The following is an 18,143-nucleotide window of genomic DNA, read 5'->3' on the forward strand; positions in this document are numbered from 1 at the left end:
ACGAAGGTTCGGGTCGCAGTCTGGCTTTCAGCATTCTCCACTGACCCCACTCAAACGCAGCCAGTCAGGTCAGCGCCACACACACACACACGACAATCTTCGATAGAGAGCGAGAGAGGATGGATTCCCGGTGACAATGGGCGCGCCCGTTTGCGCCCCAACGGGTCAGCGCCGCCGTCGACTAGGTGAGCCGCACTGGCAAAACGGATGCAATAATCATGTACAGATGGTTCGACGACGAGGGAAGGGTATCCCGGCGCTTTTGGGGTTGGTGGGGTCAAGGTGGCTGAGGGGACAGTTGGGCAGGCAGGCAGTCTAAGACAACAAGAACGTCAAGCGTATCAACGCAAGGAGGCGTGGCGCCCCTCTCTAGTCAACGAGATCTTCTTGCCGGCGGGCTCCTGGGCAGCGCCGGTTCGTGCGCCACCACGGCCGCCGCCGCGCGCACCCCATCCGCCGCCACGAGGGGTACCGCGGAAGCTTCCGTCTCCGCCGCCGCGGCCGCCACCACGGCCGCCGAAGCCACCGCGTCCGCCGCCACGGCCACCGCGGTCAAAGCCACCGCGGCCGCCGCGCGCACCGCCGCGTCCACCGCCACGGCCGCCATCGTTGCTCCGCGGCTGCGAAAAGTCGAGGCGCAGCGGGCGGCCCGACAGCTCAAAGCCAGTGAGGGCCTCGATGGCCTTCTGGGCGCTCTCCTGCGTCGAGAACTCGACGTAGCCAAAGCCCTTGGGCCGGTTGCTCTCCGGGTCCTTGGGCAGGCGCACGCCGGAGACCTCGCCGTACTCGGCGAAAGTGTTCCACACGTCGTCCTCGGACACCGAGAACGCCAGGTTGCCCACAAAGAGCGTCGACGACGGCGCGCTCCGCTCGTCGTTGAACTTCTTCTGGCGGTCCTGCTGGCGGTCGGCGGCGGGCTTGGGCTGGCTCAGGTCGACCTTGATGTTGCGGCCGTCGACCTCCTTGCCCTGCGCCTCCTCGAACGCCTTCTTGGCGGCGGCGGGCGTGGCGAAGTCGACGTAGCCAAAGCCGCGGCTCTTGCCGCTGTCCCGGTCGAGCTGGACGCGCGCGTTGGTCACCTCGCCGTACGCCTCAAACTCGCTCTTGAGCCACTCGTTGTCGACGTTCCAGCTGAGCTGGCCGACCCAGATCGAGCACGTCTCGTTCTCGTCGCCGGCCGCCTCCTCGGTCTTTGCCTTCTTGGCGGCGGGCGCCTCGTCGTCCGCCTTGCGCTTCTTGCTGTCGGCCGCCTTGTCCTCCTCGTCGTCGTCGGAGTCGTCGGTGCCAGAGGTGCTGCTCGAGTCCGAGTCCGAGTCAGAGTCAGAGTCCGAGTCGGACGACTCTGCGTTGGGGTAAGAGGGGAATGCGGAAGAGGGATCGGTGCCGTGTCAGTCATGTGCGCAGGCGTAGAAGTGGGGCAAGGTACGCTCTAGAGCGCCTGAGCAACACTCACCAGTCGAGTCGGCCTTGGTGCCGTTGGCGACGGGGGCGACCTCCTTCTTGACCTCCTCCTCGTCGTCCTCGTCGTCAGACGAGTCGGACGAGTCCGAGTCAGAAGAGTCAGAAGACTCGTCCTTCTTGGCGGCGGCGGCGGCGGCGGCGGCGGCGGGCTTCTCCTCCTGTTTCAGCGCAGGAAGCAGGGCAGGAAAAAGAGACGTGTAGGGAATGCGCGGCGGTCTGTCAGCACTGAAGAAGGTTCTCACTGGAGCAGCCCATCGCGAGACAGCCAGTGGGGGAACAGATACAAACCTCGTCGTCGCTGCTGTCGTCCGAGTCGGAGTCGTCGCTGCTGTCGTCTTCGCTGCTGCTGCTGCTGCTCTCGACGGGGGGAGGGGTGGGCTCCTTCTTGGCGGCCTTCTTCGAGGCCTTCTTGGCGGCCTTGGCGTCGGCCTTGCCGGCAGGGGCAACAGCCTCGACGGGCTTGACAGACTTGTCCTTCTTGCCCATGGTGGTGGATGTAGTGGGGATTGGAGTGAGGAGGTGGTAGGGAAAGGACGGGGCAAAGAGAGAAGGAGACAGGGATGGATGGGACGGAGAGAGGGAGGGGGAAGGGTTGGTGGTCCGGAAGGAAGAGGGGACGGGTCGAAGGTGTGGGCCCCTTGTACCGACCGCGCTTGCCACCAGGCGTAGGTAGCCTGCCTGCCTGCCGGCTGCCAACTTCGGCGGACCCCAGAGGGCGTGCTGCCCCGAAGAAAATTATGCTCACCTCGCCGCCAGGCAGCTGGCGGCGAGGAAGATTTTTCGGCGTGGCGCCTCTCAGCTCGCCCCTCTTGGACATCTACGCCCAGCCCCTTCGCTCTCGGCAGGCCCTGTCGCCGGGCTCTGGGCGTGAGAGGTGTTGGCACCCCTCGGGCAGGCCGGACCAAGGCAGGCGTGGCGCGCGTCTCTGTGCTCGCCCTCTCTCTCATAGCTGCTGCGCCCGCAAATTTTTTGGCGGCTGGCGAGCAAAAATTTGCATCCCGCCCGACCCTGAAGTGTCTTGGGGGGTCTCCGAGACCCGAGCAGCCAAGTCGGTCAGCTGACGTGATCCTGACAGAAGAGATGAAAGGGTCGTCAGGCAGGCCCACCCATCATAACCCTGCCTGTCGGCTCCGGACGGCAAGGGCACTTGAGAAGAAACCGGCGTGGTTTTGCGCGCGGGGGGGGTCCCTTTTTGGTTGGCCCGGTCCTCCCTCGCCGGGTTGCCTGCCTCGAGCGTCCAGTGTGACGGAGACCACAGCTGGCAATCGTCGATCAACCAGCCAACCATTCGAGGTTCCTCCAACGCCCTCGACCACTTGACCACCTCGCTCGCTCTCCTCCCCTAGGCCGCTGCTCCGACACCAGGCTCGCCTCGTGCCTTCCTTGTCCATCGCCATCAACACCAGGCCGCAGACCCCTCGCCCTCCCTAGACTCTGCAGCCGCCCCACTACTAACTCCCCTGTCTCCTCGACGCGATTGGCCCTGGTTGCTTCGCCCCAACCCCTCCTTGCTCGACCTCGTATCGCCCTGCACTCCTGACGACGTCCCCACAGAACGTCCCAGCAGCGTCGTGGGTCGTTCAACGGCCGGTCGCCCCTTGGCACGCATCATCTGTCTATATCCCCGTCGGACATCAAGCGCGGACCTCTCCTTTCATGCTTCGCTCTCACGCTGCTACCGCCGTCCTCCAGCTCTCCTTCGCATAGCGCGCAGAGCAGGTAGCGCCAGCGCTTTGGGGCACGGTCGTCGGTGAGCACTGCCCGCTCGGGCCGCCACAATCGGACGCAGCCGTCGTCGATACTCAAGCCTCGTCTGCGCTTCGTCGCTCTGCTCTGCCCTGCTTGGCTTCGCCTCGCACTGCTCTGGCCTGCACGACTCGCCTCGGCTCATCTCGACCACCACCTGCCCCTTAGTTGTCGGTCGAGGCTCAAAGTTCTCCGATGGCTCGCCCATGCAACCTCGCCGCATCCTCTCGAGCGCCTCAAACGCTTCGCGGCAACTGGCACCGCCTCTCTGCGCACAGCTCAACCCGGCTCTAGCTGGACCGGGCCCCTCGCGCTTCCCCGGCTGTCTCGAGAGCCCTGCATCGGGTCGCTCTGTTGCAGGCCCGCCTCTTGCGGCGTCGCCTGTGGCACCTTCGTCGGCGCGGTCTCCGTCCTTGCAGGCTCGAACTGCGCGGCACCTCGACTTCCTTTATCCTCCAAGCATCTCTCGCCGGCCAGCATCCTGCGGCACTGCACTTTCAAGCAATCTCGATGGCCGCCGCGCTGTCTCCCAGATCCGCCAGCACTCGAGCCTCTCGTTCTACGATGCTTCCTTTCCACCCACGCACCGGTCACAATCCGCTGCCAGATCCGATTCGACCGCCTCCGATCAGCCTGCGAATCAGGAACAGCAGCAGGAGCAGCAGCCGAACGATGTATCCCGACTCACGGATGAGACGCGAACAGCGAGCCCCAAGCGCCGAACAGGAAAGAAGAAGAGCAGCGCCGATTCCGCTCAGCTCGTGGCGCACGCAGGGCTCGACTCATCATTGTCAGGACACAAGACCGGCGTCAAGGTCGATCTTCGACCGAGCGAGGCCGCTGAATTGCAGCAGAGCGGTTCCAGCGATTCAATGACGGAGGAGAGGCTGCTTCCGGACGTGCAAGCAGCTATGCTGGCCGGCGACTCATCGACAGCTGCCAAGCTCCTCTCGGCATCTTTGATACGGATAGGATGGACACCGGCGTCCGACATCAAAGGGCGACAAAATGGGGAAAATCAGAGGCCAGGATCGGGACAGGTTGCACAGCCCACCAAGCCATCTGCGACCATGGATGTCCGCGCGGTCGAGGCAATCGCCTCGCTTTGCGAGCGGCTCATGGTCCAGCTCACGGCGCGCGGAGTCGATCGTCGACCTCGGCCTGCGCCAGGATCCCCCAACGAAGCACATAGGGAGTCGGCATTGCATCTCTGGGAGGTGTTGCGGCATTTTCGAGTGCCTCGCACCTCCGCCAGCCAGCTGGCGCTCATACAATGGCTGCTCCGGGACCGGCAGCGCCTCAAAGCAGCACGCGTATACGCCACCGAGCTGCGCGCCTGGTGGAACGTCTACGAGACTTCGGCGGCCGCAGGACACCGTCGACCATCGCAAGCAGACCCCATGTCGGTCGCGCTCGAGCGCAGCAGGCCGAGCGGGGCTTTGCTTCACGCCATCCAGCGGGACCTTGCCCGCCTCGAGGCGGTGTTGGCTTCGCCCGCTGCTCCTGGACCCCAGATCAGCGGCCGGCCTGTCTCGATCGAGTACGGGGAGGCGCTGCTGTCGCTGTGCCAGCTCCTCGTGAGCCCACCCATGACGATGCTTCCTCCCGACAACAGCGCCGAGATCGCTTGGATCATCTCGGCTGCCTGTCGCTATGATAGGGCCTCGCAACACTTGAAGCCGAAGGCGGGCTCGGCAGCAGACAGTGCAGCAGCCGAGTCCGTGGCACGCAAGAAGATCGGCAAAGCGATACGCGGCTGCATGCGATCCTTCATCCGTCAGCTCGCCTCTGAAGACTTTGACGGCGTCAAGGGCCAGCCGAGACCACCGAAAAGGAACACCGTGGCAGGACGAGCACCGCCAAAACTATCGATGTCATCGTACAACCAGCTCCTCTTCTACTGCCTCAAGGTGCTGCGCTCGACCGAGCTCTGCCACGTCGTCTTTGCCCACCTGATGGCGTCCCGCGACAGAGACGGCCTTGAACCAGACCACGTCACGATCAACACGATGCTGCGACAGGCCACCATCAACCGGCTCCATGGCCTCGCCAATTCCATCCTCGCCGTTTCGGCCCGACAGGCCCGAGGTGCCGCGCAAGCTCCGCCTGCCGCTCCTCAGGCACCTCGGGTGGCCAGCCATGGCACTCCTCCCGACGGTGTGGCTGCCCCTGCCGTACCCTCCTCACCTCGATCAGCGGCTCCGGCATCCAGCACGTCTTCGAGCCGCCGGGCCGAGAATCAGACGATGCTCAGCAGCATCGATGACGCAATTAGGAGGGCCGACTCCTACCGCCTTCACGCGCTGATCTCTCTGGTGGCCTCGTCTGGGTCGTTCCTGCGCCGTCACCGCGGCCAGCCTTCCTACATCAGCATCCGCGATCTAGTCGCGCGCGTCTATCCCAGGCTCGTCGAGCGGTCGCGCAAGAGCCCCAAGCCGCCACCAGCAGCCAACGCCGGCGCGACAGACACCAAGCAACCTCAGGCCCATGCGGACTGGGACGCGGCATCGCTGCGACCTCGAATTGGCAGGCAGAGCCGTTTTGCGATCTACGAGCCTCATGTGCTCACCGCCGTGCTCAACCTCGTAGCCAAGGCGGGCAAGACGGGTCTGGCGTTGCGCATCTGGCGCATGATCCGGCACTTTAGCCGCCAGAGCCAGGTGACACGGCGCCAAGTGTCGGAAAAGCCCTGGATGGTGCCGACCGAGGCGGCCACGATCCTCTTCCAGACCCTCGCCGCCGAGGGCCGCAAGTCGATGAAGGTCTTTGTCCCCCGTGGCCGTGCGCGCAGCTTTCAGCGGCGCCGACCGCCGCGCTACTTCGGCGCCAGCCCAGGAAGCCGCCAGATCTATGCCGTCGGGTGGGCGCTCGACTCGAGCATCCCGCAGGCTGGTCGAGGCGCCGGATCCATGCTCCGCTGTCAGGCCGCCCGGCTCGTGGCGATGCACGAGTACTGGCGCCTGCTCGAGAGGTGGAACCTGGCCGCACCTCTCGCCAAGGCCACCGCAGCGCAGAAGTGCCCCGGTCCCGTCGTTCTACCCTCGGACGGCTCGGTGCGGGTCCCCGACTCGCGCTTCTACGATGCGCTCCTCGACCTCTTTGGCCGGCGGGCTGGCATGCGCGGCCGCACGCCGACGTATCGATCGCGATCCGACTGGATCCATCGAACGCGAAAGGCCAAGGCGGAGAGGGACGGGAAGAGACAGGCGCTCCGGGCCACCGTTGCGACGGAAACTCGTGCCGATGTCGCTGTCGCCGCAAGCGGTGCCAAACCGGCGCCTTTGCAGCCCACGTCGACCTCTGCCGATCTCGCCGCCACCGGCGTCGCGCCGTTCAGGCGGCTCATGAATTCGCGAGGACGGTGGACCGACCGACCGCCGAAAGCGTTCCTGCTGGTGCTGCTCAAGCACATGCGGGCGCTGGGCATCGAGATCCCGCTGGCCTACCGCTGGCTGCTCGAAGAGGGATGGCAGGCACCCCAGGGAACCGTCTACGACACATCGCCGTCGACGGACGACGAGACGCCGCGTTGGGGCCGGTTCAGCGCGTTCCGCGGCCCACGGACCAAGACCGTCGGGCTGCCAGTGCAGTCGAGATCATCGGAGCGGAAAAAGTGAGCCGGCACGCGCGCAGATTAGAAGGGCGATGGTCTCGGGATCGAGAGCCAACCTCGTTGCAATCAAACCTATCGAATGACTATCGAACAACGGAGGCGTGATGAGGGACGCGCGGCGGCACACCGTCGGTCAGTAGCCCGTCGCCGGGTCGACGACGCCGTCCATGTCAGCGCCGTTGACAAAGGCGCGAGCGTTCCTCGAGATGCGCTCGCGCAGGAAAGGCTCGATGAGCTGGGGCGTGACGGCCGAGTGCGGTGTGACGATGAGCGGGGTAGTGCCGCCCTCATGGCGCTGGCCAGACTGCATGAGGTGCCAGAGCGGGTGGCTCGGAGGCAGGGGTTCCGGCTCGACGACGTCGATGCCCACCCCGCCAAGTCGTCCCCGCTCGACGGTCTCGACGAGGGCATCGGTATCGACGAGCTGGCCGCGGCTGACGTTGATGAGCACCGACCCGGGTCTCATGGCGTCGAGCTCGGCCCGGCCAAACAGGCGGCGGTTGGACGGTGTCAGCGCCAGGGCCAGGACGACGATGTCGGCCTCAGCCAGCGCCTCGTGGAGCGACGCGACGTGGTAGAACGTCGGCGGAGCCACACAATCGCCGTCGCCCCCGATGCCATCGCGCCCGGACGCGTCGCTGGTACCGTCGCTGCTGTCGCTGTCATCTTGGCGTCGATCCATGCCGACTCGACGTCGGACTACCGAGATGCGGCATCGGAACGGACGGACCAGCTCGATGAACGCCCTGGCCGCCGCTCCGTAGCCGACGACGACGATGTGCTTCCCCAGCAGCGTCAAGCCCAGCTTGGGGCCCCAGGATTGGGCCGCGACGCGCTGCGGGATGCGTCGGAGGAGCGAGAGGATCAGCGCGAGGGCATGCTCGGCCACGAGCGCGCCTGCCGTTCCCTGTTGACGGCACGGCGCCGAGCAGCCAAGTTGGAGCACCGGCATAGGCATCGGCATCAGCTTCTGTCGTTCTACCGGTATGCAATTGCGAGGGCGCGGAGGCGGGGACGGGGACGGGGGTGGAAGACCGAGGCAGGCGCGGAAGTCAGGGAGGGAACGGGAGGATGCACGCACCTTTCCAGAACACCAGATCCTATCCGGGCGCTCGCGGATCAGGTCGAGGTAGGCGTCGACGCCGGACATGGGGAGCTGGACCCACTCGATGTGCGGGTACATCTTGAGGACGGTGCGGAGGCGGACGTGGGCCTCGGCATCGGTCATCTTGGGCAGGTAGATGAGCCCCCTCGTCTCGGACGTCGGCGTCGACTGCAGGTGCAGGTTGGGCAGCAGGTGGCGGAGGTGCTTGGCCAGGGGCAGCGGGTCCAGCACGCACTCCGACGGCGAGGGGAGGATGGCGATGGGCAGTGCGGCCGCGGCGGCAGCGGCGGCAGGGAAAGGGGTGGTGGCGACTGGCATCTTGGCGGTCTTCCTACCAGTACGAGGCTTGGGTCGAGCAGGAGGGGGTTGGGAAGATGTCTTGCGGTGCGGGACAGACCAGCATGGGCGAATGATCTCGAGGGGCTTATACATGTCCTCGATCGACCTCGACGGCGACCATGCATCGATGGGACACCATCGACCCCGTTGCGTACACCACTGCTGCAGCAGAGAGCACATCGCGGTATGCTCTAGGTCCACCTTTTGCCCACCCGGACGGCACCGCACCATCGGTCAAGCTGATCGAGGCAGCACTGAGGAGCCAGGTAGGCCCAGTCCCCTGCGCCGCCTGAACGCGTAAGACGCCGCCCGCCGTCGTCGTCGTCCGCATTGCCGCAGCCCCGAGCATCGCTGGGAACAATGAGGGGTGACGAAGAGATCCGAAGCCCTTGCCAGCCAAGTTCCTCGCGGCGGTGTCCATCTCTCCGTCTTGCTGCCGAGCGGTAGTCGCGGCTCCAGCCAGACTCGATTGCGACATGGACCGCGGACGGTGATGTGGCGGTCGAGACCGGGATGCAAGCAGGCCCGCCCGCGCGGACCGCCGTACATGCCGAGGTTGACCGTATTCGCCGGACGGGGGCAACGACGGTTCCGCGGGGACGTACATCTGTCGAGGACATCCTGTTCGCCGCCGTTTACGTCGAAGTCGAGAACAAGGTTGCATTCGGCAAGGCAAGGGCGCCACACCTCGATCTTCGGTAGCCATCGGGATCTGGTGGCAATGAAGAAGAGAGAGAGCGGGGTTGAGCTTAGAGCATAGGTACATACATTTTCTTTCGCTCCGTGGGCAAGGAGGTCGAGCTTGTGTCTATCGGCTCGACCAGCGAGCGAGGGACGACCGGACCTTGTTCGGAACATCGGGGCGTGGTGCATGTGATGTGGGGGGTCCATCGGACCGGCGAAGACGGCGGCGACGAGCGTCCCGGGCCTTTGTGCGCCGAACGCTGAAAGTTGCACCCCAAGGCAACCGAGACCGTCACAGCAACCGTATGTGCATGCATGGTAGGGGCGCAGGACGAAACAGCTCCTGCAACGACGCAGCAGACGGCACACACAGAGGGAATGTGATGGGAGTGGACGGACACAACGCACAATCCTACTCGTATTGCTACGGTCCCGGCAGAAACGGGCGGGCTGGCTACAGACAGACTGGCAAGACGAGGCGGGATCTCTACAAGTTGGTGGAGCAGGGTAAGCACAAGATGGAGGGGGGAGATGGCGGGGGAGGGATGCCGTTCTCGCCTGCGCCGCAATGAAGGGGAGGCGGTCGAGCGGCATATGTAAGTGGCCGGGTGAGATCAAGGTTGCCGGCTCAGCTCGATCGGAGCGTGGGAAGCGCCAGGAGGAGGGTTCGGTGTTGCAACAAGGGGACGAGCTTCTTGCGGTGCGTGCGTGCGAGCAACGACAATCGAAGATGGCGAAAGACCGTCTTCGGCGTCCATGCACGCAACGGAGCATGAGCGGCGGTCAGCTCAGGCTTGGGACATACCGGCAATCGCCGAATTGACCAGGTCCCAGCCATCGGTGTCTCCGTCGATGCTCCAGATGTTGAGGCCGCCGATACCGGCCTGCACCGCAAAGGCGCCCTTGTCCCACAGCGACGAAGTGTCGTCGTAGGTGACGACCGTCTGGCCGTTGGCGAGGTACGGCGTGTCGGAGCAGTCGTCCCAGTACTTTTGGTAACCCCCCGCCGCGACAAACAGGCCCGTCGACTTGTCCTTTGTCAGCGCGCCCTGCTTGACGAGCTGGTTGAAGTTGATCTGGCCAGAGCTCGTCGAGCCGTCGCTCGAGGTGAGCGTGCCGCGCCGCGAGAGGGCGGGGGCGGTCGAGGAAGACCCCGAGGAGGGCAGCCGGCGAGCGTCGTAGCGACCGACCCTGCCAGAGGGCACGTCGCTTCGTAGCTCGAGCAGGCTCCCCTCATCCCGCTCCGGCGCCGCGACGTATCCGGGCGGCGTCGTGGCGCCCTTGGACGGGCTGGCATCCCGGATGGCCAGCGTCTTGGCCCGGAGCGAGTTGTCGCTGCGCGCCTTGAGCTTGCGCCGGCTCGACGAGTTGATGTAGCCGTACGACGGGATGCCGAGCAGGATCTTTTCCCTCGGCATGCCCGCCGACGCCCACTGCTTGACGCCCGCCGCCGCATTGGCGCTGGGCTGGCTCGAGTTGCCGCACAGGTCGGCCAGCGGCGCATTGGCGCCCGGGTTGCCCGATGACCCCCACACGTCGTAGTTCATGATGAGGACGTAGTCGAGCGCGCTCGCGGCCCGCTCCACGCTCGTCACGGGCTGCCCCGTGCTGGCGATCCAGGGCTGGTGCGACACCGCCGCCGAGAGGATGGCGCCCTGGGGCAGGGCGGCGCGCAGCTCCTGCAGGAACGTCTGGAAGTTCATCGTGTCCTGCGGATCGTACTGGTTGCCCTCGTTGCCCTGCCCCGGGTACTCCCAGTCCAGGTCGATCCCGTCGAGCTGGTACTGGTCGTAGACCCCCTTGATGTTGGCGATGAACTTGGAGCGCGACGCGCTCGTCTTGACGGCCGGGCTGAAGTACGTCGAGCCTCCCCACCCGCCGATCGACAGCACCACCTTGGACTGGGCGCCGTGCGCCGCCGTCACGAGCCGCTTCAGCAGGCCCTTGGTGTTGTCGGTCGGAAAGTTGAGGTTGAAGTCCTGCGTCGGCAGCGCAAAGGCGTAGTTGATGAAGTCAAACTTGGAGAAGTCAATCTTCTCCGGCGGCAGGCTCGAGCTGGACCAGTCCGGCCAGTAGCCAGCCATCACTTTGCCGGTGTCGACTGTCTTGTCGCCGTCGGTGGTGGTGGTGTTGGTGGTGGTGGTGGTGTTGGTGTTGGTCGCGCCGGGTTTTGCGCTGGCCGTAGCCGTTGGCGCAGCGACGATCCCCGACGCGGTTGCACTTCCAGCACCGGACGATGCGCCGCCCGTTGCGCTGCCCTTCCCGCCTGCCCCATCCTGACGTTTGCACGTCTTGGCACGCTTCGTCCTCCGGCCGCCGCCGACGACGTCAGACTCCGTCGCTCTGGCCTTTCCCTTGCCCTTGCTCCGTGTCCCCGGGTCCACCATCTCGATCATGGTCGAAAAGGAAGGCGACCTCTGTTCCGCCCTCGGTTGCCCCGAACGGACTGCCCTCCGTCTACGGCCCCCGAGAATGTCCCAGACGGACGCCGTCGTCCTCCCGACCGCCGGTGGTTGGGGTTCAAGTGCGGCGCCGGCGCCGGCGCCGCTCCTCCTTCCGGGCGCAGACGATGCGCGTGCTGTCCCAGGTCCCTGCGAGCTACGCGCATAGGACCCCGAAGACGATGGGGTTGGCGCGAGGCTCGATGGCCCCGGCACGGCATTGGCGCTCCGCGAGAGGTGGAAGGGCACGTCGTCGTAGCCCGGTATCGCGGTCGCCGTCGTCGCCATCGTGGCGAGCGCCGTGAGCGCCAGTGGTAGCAGCTTCATCGTAGGTCCTGTCGCCGAGACGCCTGTGGGTGGCCTGTAGTTGCCGAGCCGGTGGAATTGTGGTTGGGTCGGTGGCTCCCGGTGTTCAGTGCCCAGCACTGATGCTATCTACTGAAAAGTCCGAGGCAAAAAGGCGCGGTGCCTATGAAGTGTTCGAAAGAGTGTCGTTCGGAGAGATCCAGTCTCCTGGTGCGGATGCCAAATGGTTTTGTCGGACCCAGCCGACGTTGGTGGTGAAGTAAAGGAGAAAAGAGGGCGTCGCCGGTGTCCGGATCAACGGGCCTGGCGAGGTGAAGGAAGAAAAGGGAAGAGAAAGTGAGTGTGTGGCCAACGTCTGGACGCTTGGATGGAAGAAGAAGGAAGAGGAGGAGAAAGGAGCGAGACAGGGCGATGGATATTTACCGGCGCTCCGACGAGAGATCCTTCCTGTCGCCCCTCGAAGCCCGCTGCGGATGGCAACCCAGGGAGGACGCCGTGTGCTGGGTTCCCCAAACTTGAGTCAGGATCTAGTTTGGCAAGATGACAGCCATGCTCGCCCGGAGCGAAGCTCCGATTCATAGCTCGCCCAGCTCGGCGGCCTGGATTTGGCATCAAAGCGGGCGATTGGGCATCAGCGTGCAGCATGTGACGGCAGCGCCGCTACGCCGAGGCAGGGGTCAAATGAGGTGGCCACGGTAGGCTGCTGCTGCATGTCGTGCGGACAACAACATCTACGACGTGGCAGCAGCAGTCCATTGCGGCTGCGATCCCAGAAGAGGCATGACACCGAGAGAAGCGGGCCGCAGCGGCGCGTCGAGAAGCAAGCCAAGGCGAGATGGAATCGGCGCGGCCCATCGAGACATATCACCTCTGCCGGCGGCGTTTGGGTCCTGATCGCCGGTGCCGGTCGCTCGAGGCTGTGCAAGCGGGCAGCGTGCGTAGCAGCTGGACGGTGGTCATGCAGAATATGGACGAACACGATGGAGGCAGGCTGTGTTCGTCGCCGCCATCAAAGGGAAGCTGAGATGACGGGGCGGCCCTTTGTCGGGGTGGCGAGGGGAGCGGGCCCGGCCTCGAGAGGCTCGGCGTTGCCTGACATCCTGGACCCTGAGGCCTTTTCGCTCGCTCGGCCGGGACGAGCGCCGATTCGAAACGCCGTGGCCGATGACGGGTTGCGATGGCCAGGCCTGCCCGCCCCCCGATGCCCAGCTTGGCCTGGTTTGGCCTAGCCTGCGCGGGAGGCGCGACACCCTGCGGCGGGCCTTTGCAGCGGCGACGACGTCAGCAGCAGCAGCAGCAGCAGCAGCAGCAGCAGCAGCGGAGGCTTTTGCTGGCTCTGCTGCTAAAGGATGCCCCGCCTGGCCGTGGCCTGTCTGTCACTCGACCTCGAGTGCAGGGCCAGTCAGCCTAGCCCAGCCCGCGATAAAGCGGATGGATCGACGTGGAAGCTGGAGTGAGGCAGGCCGACCCCCAACAGCGAGGGTTGGCCAGTCACCGGGAGCCGCAACCTTGGACCCTTTCACGCTGCTCGCGGCCAGCCCTGCCTCTTGGTCGCCGGGCCGCACTAGTTCGCCTTCTGCCAGGCCTACCTCTTGTCGCCACAACAACGCCGCATCGCAACGTGCCGCCCGAAGCCCGGCTGGGCAGCGCAGTCTATCGCAGGCTGGGGTAGTGGGCCTGCACTTGGCTTGCAGGCTGCCCTGGAAAACGGTGGCGTCGCGGACGATCTGCGACAGAGGTTGCGGTGCGGGGTTAAGGCGTGGCGTCGTCGCTGCCTCCAAGACTACTGCCCTTTTCACGGTGTGAAGGGCGATGATGGGAGCGCCCGCCAGCTCTCCCTCGGTACTGTATCGTGGGCCTGCCCCAACATGCGTGCCGGTACCAAACGCGGCAGGCAGGCAGGCCTCTGGCGTGCTGGGCCTGCCTCCCGCGCCGTCATGCCCGGAACGGGGACCTGGCATGCCCAGGCAGCGGGTCGATGTTGGTTGCTGCATTCGACCGTGAAGTCTGTCGTCGGGGTTTGCCAGCTCAGGCGGCAGGAGCAGCCAGCCGGCATGGACGGGCAGCGCAGCGAAAGCGATACAGTACCGACGCCGGTGCGGGCTAGCTGGCTGACGGGGTGGGCGTGGTGGTGGGCGGTGATGACGCGGCGGGTCGGCCAGCGTGAAAGCAGGCAGGCAGGCAGGCAGGCAGGCGTGCGGGCCCCGGGGAAGGCGAGCCCTGACGAGCGAGCGTGGGGCCGCCAATCGGTGCGGTGGTCCGCTTTCAGAAATCAGCCGCCCACGACGCCGACACACAACTCGACCACACCCTACCGCCTCCTCCTCGTCCTCCCTGTCACCATCACCACCACCATCTCGCTCTACCTACCAGCCCACAGCGGCACCATCGTCAACCTCACTGCTCTCTCAACTTCTTTCCCCGTCTGAATTGGCCCGTCCAAGCCAAATCCCGACACGACCCCGCCGTCCAGCCCACCCACCTCAGCATCATCACCACCAGCCCGGACAATCTCCTCGGCCTCCAGCTGCTCTCTATCGGTACGGCCCGTCGAACATCTCGCCGGTCCGCGAATCTCCGCAGCCTTCCAACACGGCTCAACTAGACGACCGCTATCTTCGCCAGCCCACGAAGCCAAACACCTCGACCTGCCACGCTCAAGTGCTGGCACACGAGACCGACGCTCGACTTTGCGCTTCCCCTCGCCAGGCGTCTCGCACTCGCGCTCGCACCGTAAGCCATCACCGCAGCCGCAACAAGCACGCAAGAGGCGCATCTGGCCATCGATCCAAGACAGCCCGCCTCCGAGCCTGCCTGCCTACCAATTCGCGCCTCGATAGAAGTACCAGCGGCGACCGCACCAGTCCTGCCCGGCATTTGCTCCTCTGCATCGAGGGCTGCTCCGTCCGCAAGGGATCTTGACGCAGCCGCCTAGAGCAGGTCACAGACGCTCCATGTCCGGCCCGGTACCCTTTCCCGGAGCGGCCCCATCGGCCTTTGACTTTACCTCGACAGAAAGCAACATGCGCATCGACATACCGCGATCCCGAGACGAAGGCCCCTCCCAACACAAGCGGCATACCTCCGCCAGTGCAGCGGCCAAGGAGGAAAAGCAACAGCAGCAGCAGCAGCAGCAGCAGCAGCATCAGCACCAGCATCAGCATCAGCACCAGCATCAGCACCAGCAGCATCACACCGCTCAGCACCACCCGCGCCAGCCAGGGCCGCACTCGGAGTCGTACTTTGCGGGTGCCGCCTCGCATCCTCGCACCCCCGGCACCGGCGGCATCGCCATGCGCGGCCACGCCCGCAATCTCAGCTCCACTGGCAACCCGGCCCACGACGGCGCCCGTCCGATGTCGATGAGCCTTAGCCTCGGCGATCCCGGCTCGATGCACCCTGGCGCCGACGGCACCCACAGCGCCTTTGGCTTTAGCGCAGGCCCGCCCAGCCCCAGCACGCTCACCGACAACATCCTCGGCCTCCATGCCACCCTGTACGCCGGAAAGCGCAGCCCGGAAGAGGTGCGCGAGATGGTCTGGAGGTACTACGAGCGCGGCGCCGTCTTCGAGAGCCCACTGCTGTCGGCCCACGGCCGCGACCAGATCGCGAACCAGTTCATGATGGCCTTTGCCCTGCCCGGCATGGAGGTCCAGTCCGAGCTGCGCGACGTCATCTGCAGCGACTTTGAGTTTGACGGCACGCGAGCCGGCATCATTGACCACACCATCACCGTCACCTTCTTCCCCTCGCTCTTTGGCTCTTCTGAGCCCGCCGACCCCGAGGCGCACCTCGACGACGCCAACCGCACGCCTAGAGGCCCCTTTTCGGCGACGGCAGTGGCCTCGGCAGCGCCCGGAGGAGCATCGGGCTCGCAGCTGCCCTTTTCGGCGGTGCCCATCACGCCGCACCCGTTCGCCGACTACGGCGGCCACAGCGCGTCTTGGCGTCCCGGCGGCCAGAGCGGCTACAGCTACCCGCACAGTCCCATGACGCCCTTCAGCATGAGCAGTGCTTGGGGCAACTCTCGGCCACACACCCCGGGCCATCCAACCACATCGTCGATCCGGCCGCTCTCCGGCACCACGGCCAACGCCGTTACCCAAACGCCGCCCAGCGTCAACGGCGACGACTTTGACGGTGCCGGACACGCGCCCTCGTCAGCGTTGCCGGCAACGATGTCGAGCCAATTTGTCGAGGCCGACGCGGCAGGGGGCCACCTGGCGAGGCCACCGATCCCCGCCGAGTCGCTGCAGCCGCACTGGAGCGCCGAGGGCCTGGGCCGCAACACGTTCCGCAGCATCCTGTGGGGCCTCTTCCACCCGCGCGCGGCGCTCAAGTCGCTGTGCAGCATCCAGCTGCGCGTCATGAGCCGGCTCGAGTTCAACGACGCCGGGCTCATTGTGCGACACGAGGACACGTGGGGGCTGCGCGAGACGATCGAGGGCATCGTGCCGTTTGCGTCGCTCATCTACTCGATCGAGAGGCGGGTCGTCGGGTTCCTCGTATCGTGGGCCATCGGGCGCGGCCTGCGGCTGTCGTCGGTGCTGCTCAACAAGGCGCTCCACGGGCCATTCAGCAGCACGCCGCCGTCCGAGTACGAGGTGGTGCGGCGCGAGTCGGACCACCCGCAGGCCCACGAAGCGGCCAAGGCGCTGCTGGATCGTACGGGCAACCCGTCGGTGGGCGTGCGGCAGCCGCGCGACTTTTATACGATTTCGCGGTCGCGGGCGCCGAGCCCCAACCGGTTTCGCTTCGGCACCCTGTCGGGATCGCACAGCGGCACCGTGACGGGGACGCGGTCGCGCGCGCGGTCGCTGGTCGGGCAGCACTCGATGACGCCCGCGACGCGGGCCGTGTCGACGGACAACCTCGCCTACCACTTTGGTGCGGGCGGGTCTGGCCCAGGGCCCAACGGCAACAGCGGCGGCGGTGGCGACGGTCGGCGGTCGATGGACCTGCCGCCCGACTCGGGCGCCAAGTACCGGGAGCGCTCGGCCAAGCGGCTCGAGGGCGGGCGGGCGTCGAGCACCAACTCTGCCCCGCCGACGACGGGCGAGGCATACGACTTTGGGCCCTCGACCAACCTGGTCAACATGTGGGAGCAGTTTTCCAACCACAGCAGCCGAGCTGGCTCCGTGGCCGAGGACCGGGTGCCCTCTCGCGCCCCGGACCAGGACCAGCAGTCGTAGTGCCCGGCGCGGCACCTCCATGCGCCAGGGCGGCGACGCTGTAGTGCCGTGGCGCTGCTCTCTCTCTCTCTCTCTCTCTCTCTCTTGCACGCGCCTCTCTCTCGCAGCCTCTCTGTCGACCTTGAGCGAGCTGCTTTCGTACCGCCTGCCTTTGTTGCGCTTGGCAGCCGTCCCTTTGCCCCTTTGTCGCCCTCCATGCCTCTGGCGATACACGCACACATACTCTCTCTCTGCCTTTCTCTCTCTCTGCCTTTCTCTCTCTCTGCCTTTCTCTCTCTCTGCCTTTCTCTCTCTCTCTCTCTCTCTCTCTCTCTCTCTCTCTCTCTCTCTCTCTCTCTCTCTCTCTCTCTCTCTCTCTCTCTCTCTCTATCTCTCTTTCTCTTTGTGCCTGTTCGATCACGGATCCCCCCTTTTGCACACGGTGTTGTAAGATAGCGCGGCAGCTGCTGGTATATTGTGTTCTGTTGTGTTTCTAGCCGTATTGACCCGGCAACGTCGTTTTGGCTCCTTGACAACCGTTCCGTCGGCGTCGTCGTGAGGTGCCCGCGTCGAGATGGCGCAAGAGAGTGTGCAGGTGCGTGTGTGTGGGCGGATGTCGGTGTCGCTGGTTTCTGCTGCCTACGTAGGTCTCGCGACTGCCCCCGTCTTGGCCACGCCTTTTTTTGCCTCTTCTGGCGTGCCTGGACACAGTCAACACGGTAAAAGCAAAGATTGACTTGCAACCGAGTGCCTGGGCAAGTGGCAGGGGGAGGGAAGGGGCTACGTGAGAGTAGCGTTCGGGAAGGAGATGGGGCGGGACAAGAAGAGAGGGCATCGGCCGGGGCTCACCTGTAGCACCTGACGGGCAGGGCCGGATGGGTCGAAGGTAGTGGTCGGATGGAGAGGGTAACTTAGGCACGGCTTCTTTTGAGGCCTCACCGCTGTCAAGCGAGTGGCGTGGTGTCCAGGGCCACGCCGCCTGGTGGCCCAGCGCAGACAACGGCTTGCCAGGCAAGCCTCGCTTGCTTTGCCAGCTTGCTCTCAGGCAGACTTTGCCGCCGCACGGCAGCCGAGCACGGGTACACGGCCAGCTTGCTGGTTGCTGCGTGCCTCGGCGGCTCACCTTGGTGGCGTGCAACACAGCTGCAGGTACAGAGGCCAGCTGGTTGGTGTCCTCGGTCGAAAAAGGAACGCATACAGACAAGGCCGGTCAGAAAGTGCACGCAGGCGAGGCGGACACATGGTGACTGGGTGAGGATTGCAACCAAGGCGAGGCG

General features: G+C 65.5%; 5 protein-coding genes across 5 annotated transcripts; 2 read left to right on the plus strand and 3 right to left on the minus strand.

Annotated features, from left to right (window-relative positions):
* Positions 1–341: 341 nt before the first annotated feature.
* Positions 342–1,947, minus strand: PFL1_06763 (uncharacterized protein; the record flags this gene model as incomplete). The annotated part of the gene is made up of 3 exons (XM_007884309.1): positions 342–1,342; positions 1,454–1,619; positions 1,750–1,947. The coding sequence occupies 3 exons, from the start codon at positions 1,945–1,947 to the stop codon at positions 342–344; spliced, it is 1,365 nt and encodes a 454-aa protein (XP_007882500.1).
* A 1,466-nt stretch (positions 1,948–3,413) lies between these two features.
* PFL1_06764 (uncharacterized protein) lies at positions 3,414–6,824 on the plus strand (the record flags this gene model as incomplete). Its single annotated transcript, XM_007884310.1, has 1 exon — positions 3,414–6,824. One exon carries the CDS (start codon positions 3,414–3,416, stop codon positions 6,822–6,824), a length of 3,411 nt encoding a protein of 1,136 aa, XP_007882501.1.
* A 129-nt stretch (positions 6,825–6,953) lies between these two features.
* Positions 6,954–8,495, minus strand: PFL1_06765 (uncharacterized protein; the record flags this gene model as incomplete). Its single annotated transcript, XM_007884311.1, has 2 exons — positions 6,954–7,727; positions 7,902–8,495. The coding sequence occupies 2 exons, from the start codon at positions 8,493–8,495 to the stop codon at positions 6,954–6,956; spliced, it is 1,368 nt and encodes a 455-aa protein (XP_007882502.1).
* Positions 8,496–9,736: 1,241 nt separating this feature from the next.
* Positions 9,737–11,716, minus strand: PFL1_06766 (uncharacterized protein; the record flags this gene model as incomplete). The annotated part of the gene is made up of 1 exon (XM_007884312.1): positions 9,737–11,716. One exon carries the CDS (start codon positions 11,714–11,716, stop codon positions 9,737–9,739), a length of 1,980 nt encoding a protein of 659 aa, XP_007882503.1.
* A 2,933-nt stretch (positions 11,717–14,649) lies between these two features.
* PFL1_06767 (uncharacterized protein) lies at positions 14,650–16,887 on the plus strand (the record flags this gene model as incomplete). The annotated part of the gene is made up of 1 exon (XM_007884313.1): positions 14,650–16,887. The coding sequence occupies one exon, from the start codon at positions 14,650–14,652 to the stop codon at positions 16,885–16,887; it is 2,238 nt and encodes a 745-aa protein (XP_007882504.1).
* Between the last annotated feature and the right edge of the window lie 1,256 nt (positions 16,888–18,143).

This window comes from Pseudozyma flocculosa (genome assembly GCF_000417875.1).
Source record: "Pseudozyma flocculosa PF-1 unplaced genomic scaffold scaffold00030, whole genome shotgun sequence".
Classification (NCBI taxonomy): Eukaryota; Fungi; Basidiomycota; class Ustilaginomycetes; order Ustilaginales; family Ustilaginaceae; genus Pseudozyma; species Pseudozyma flocculosa.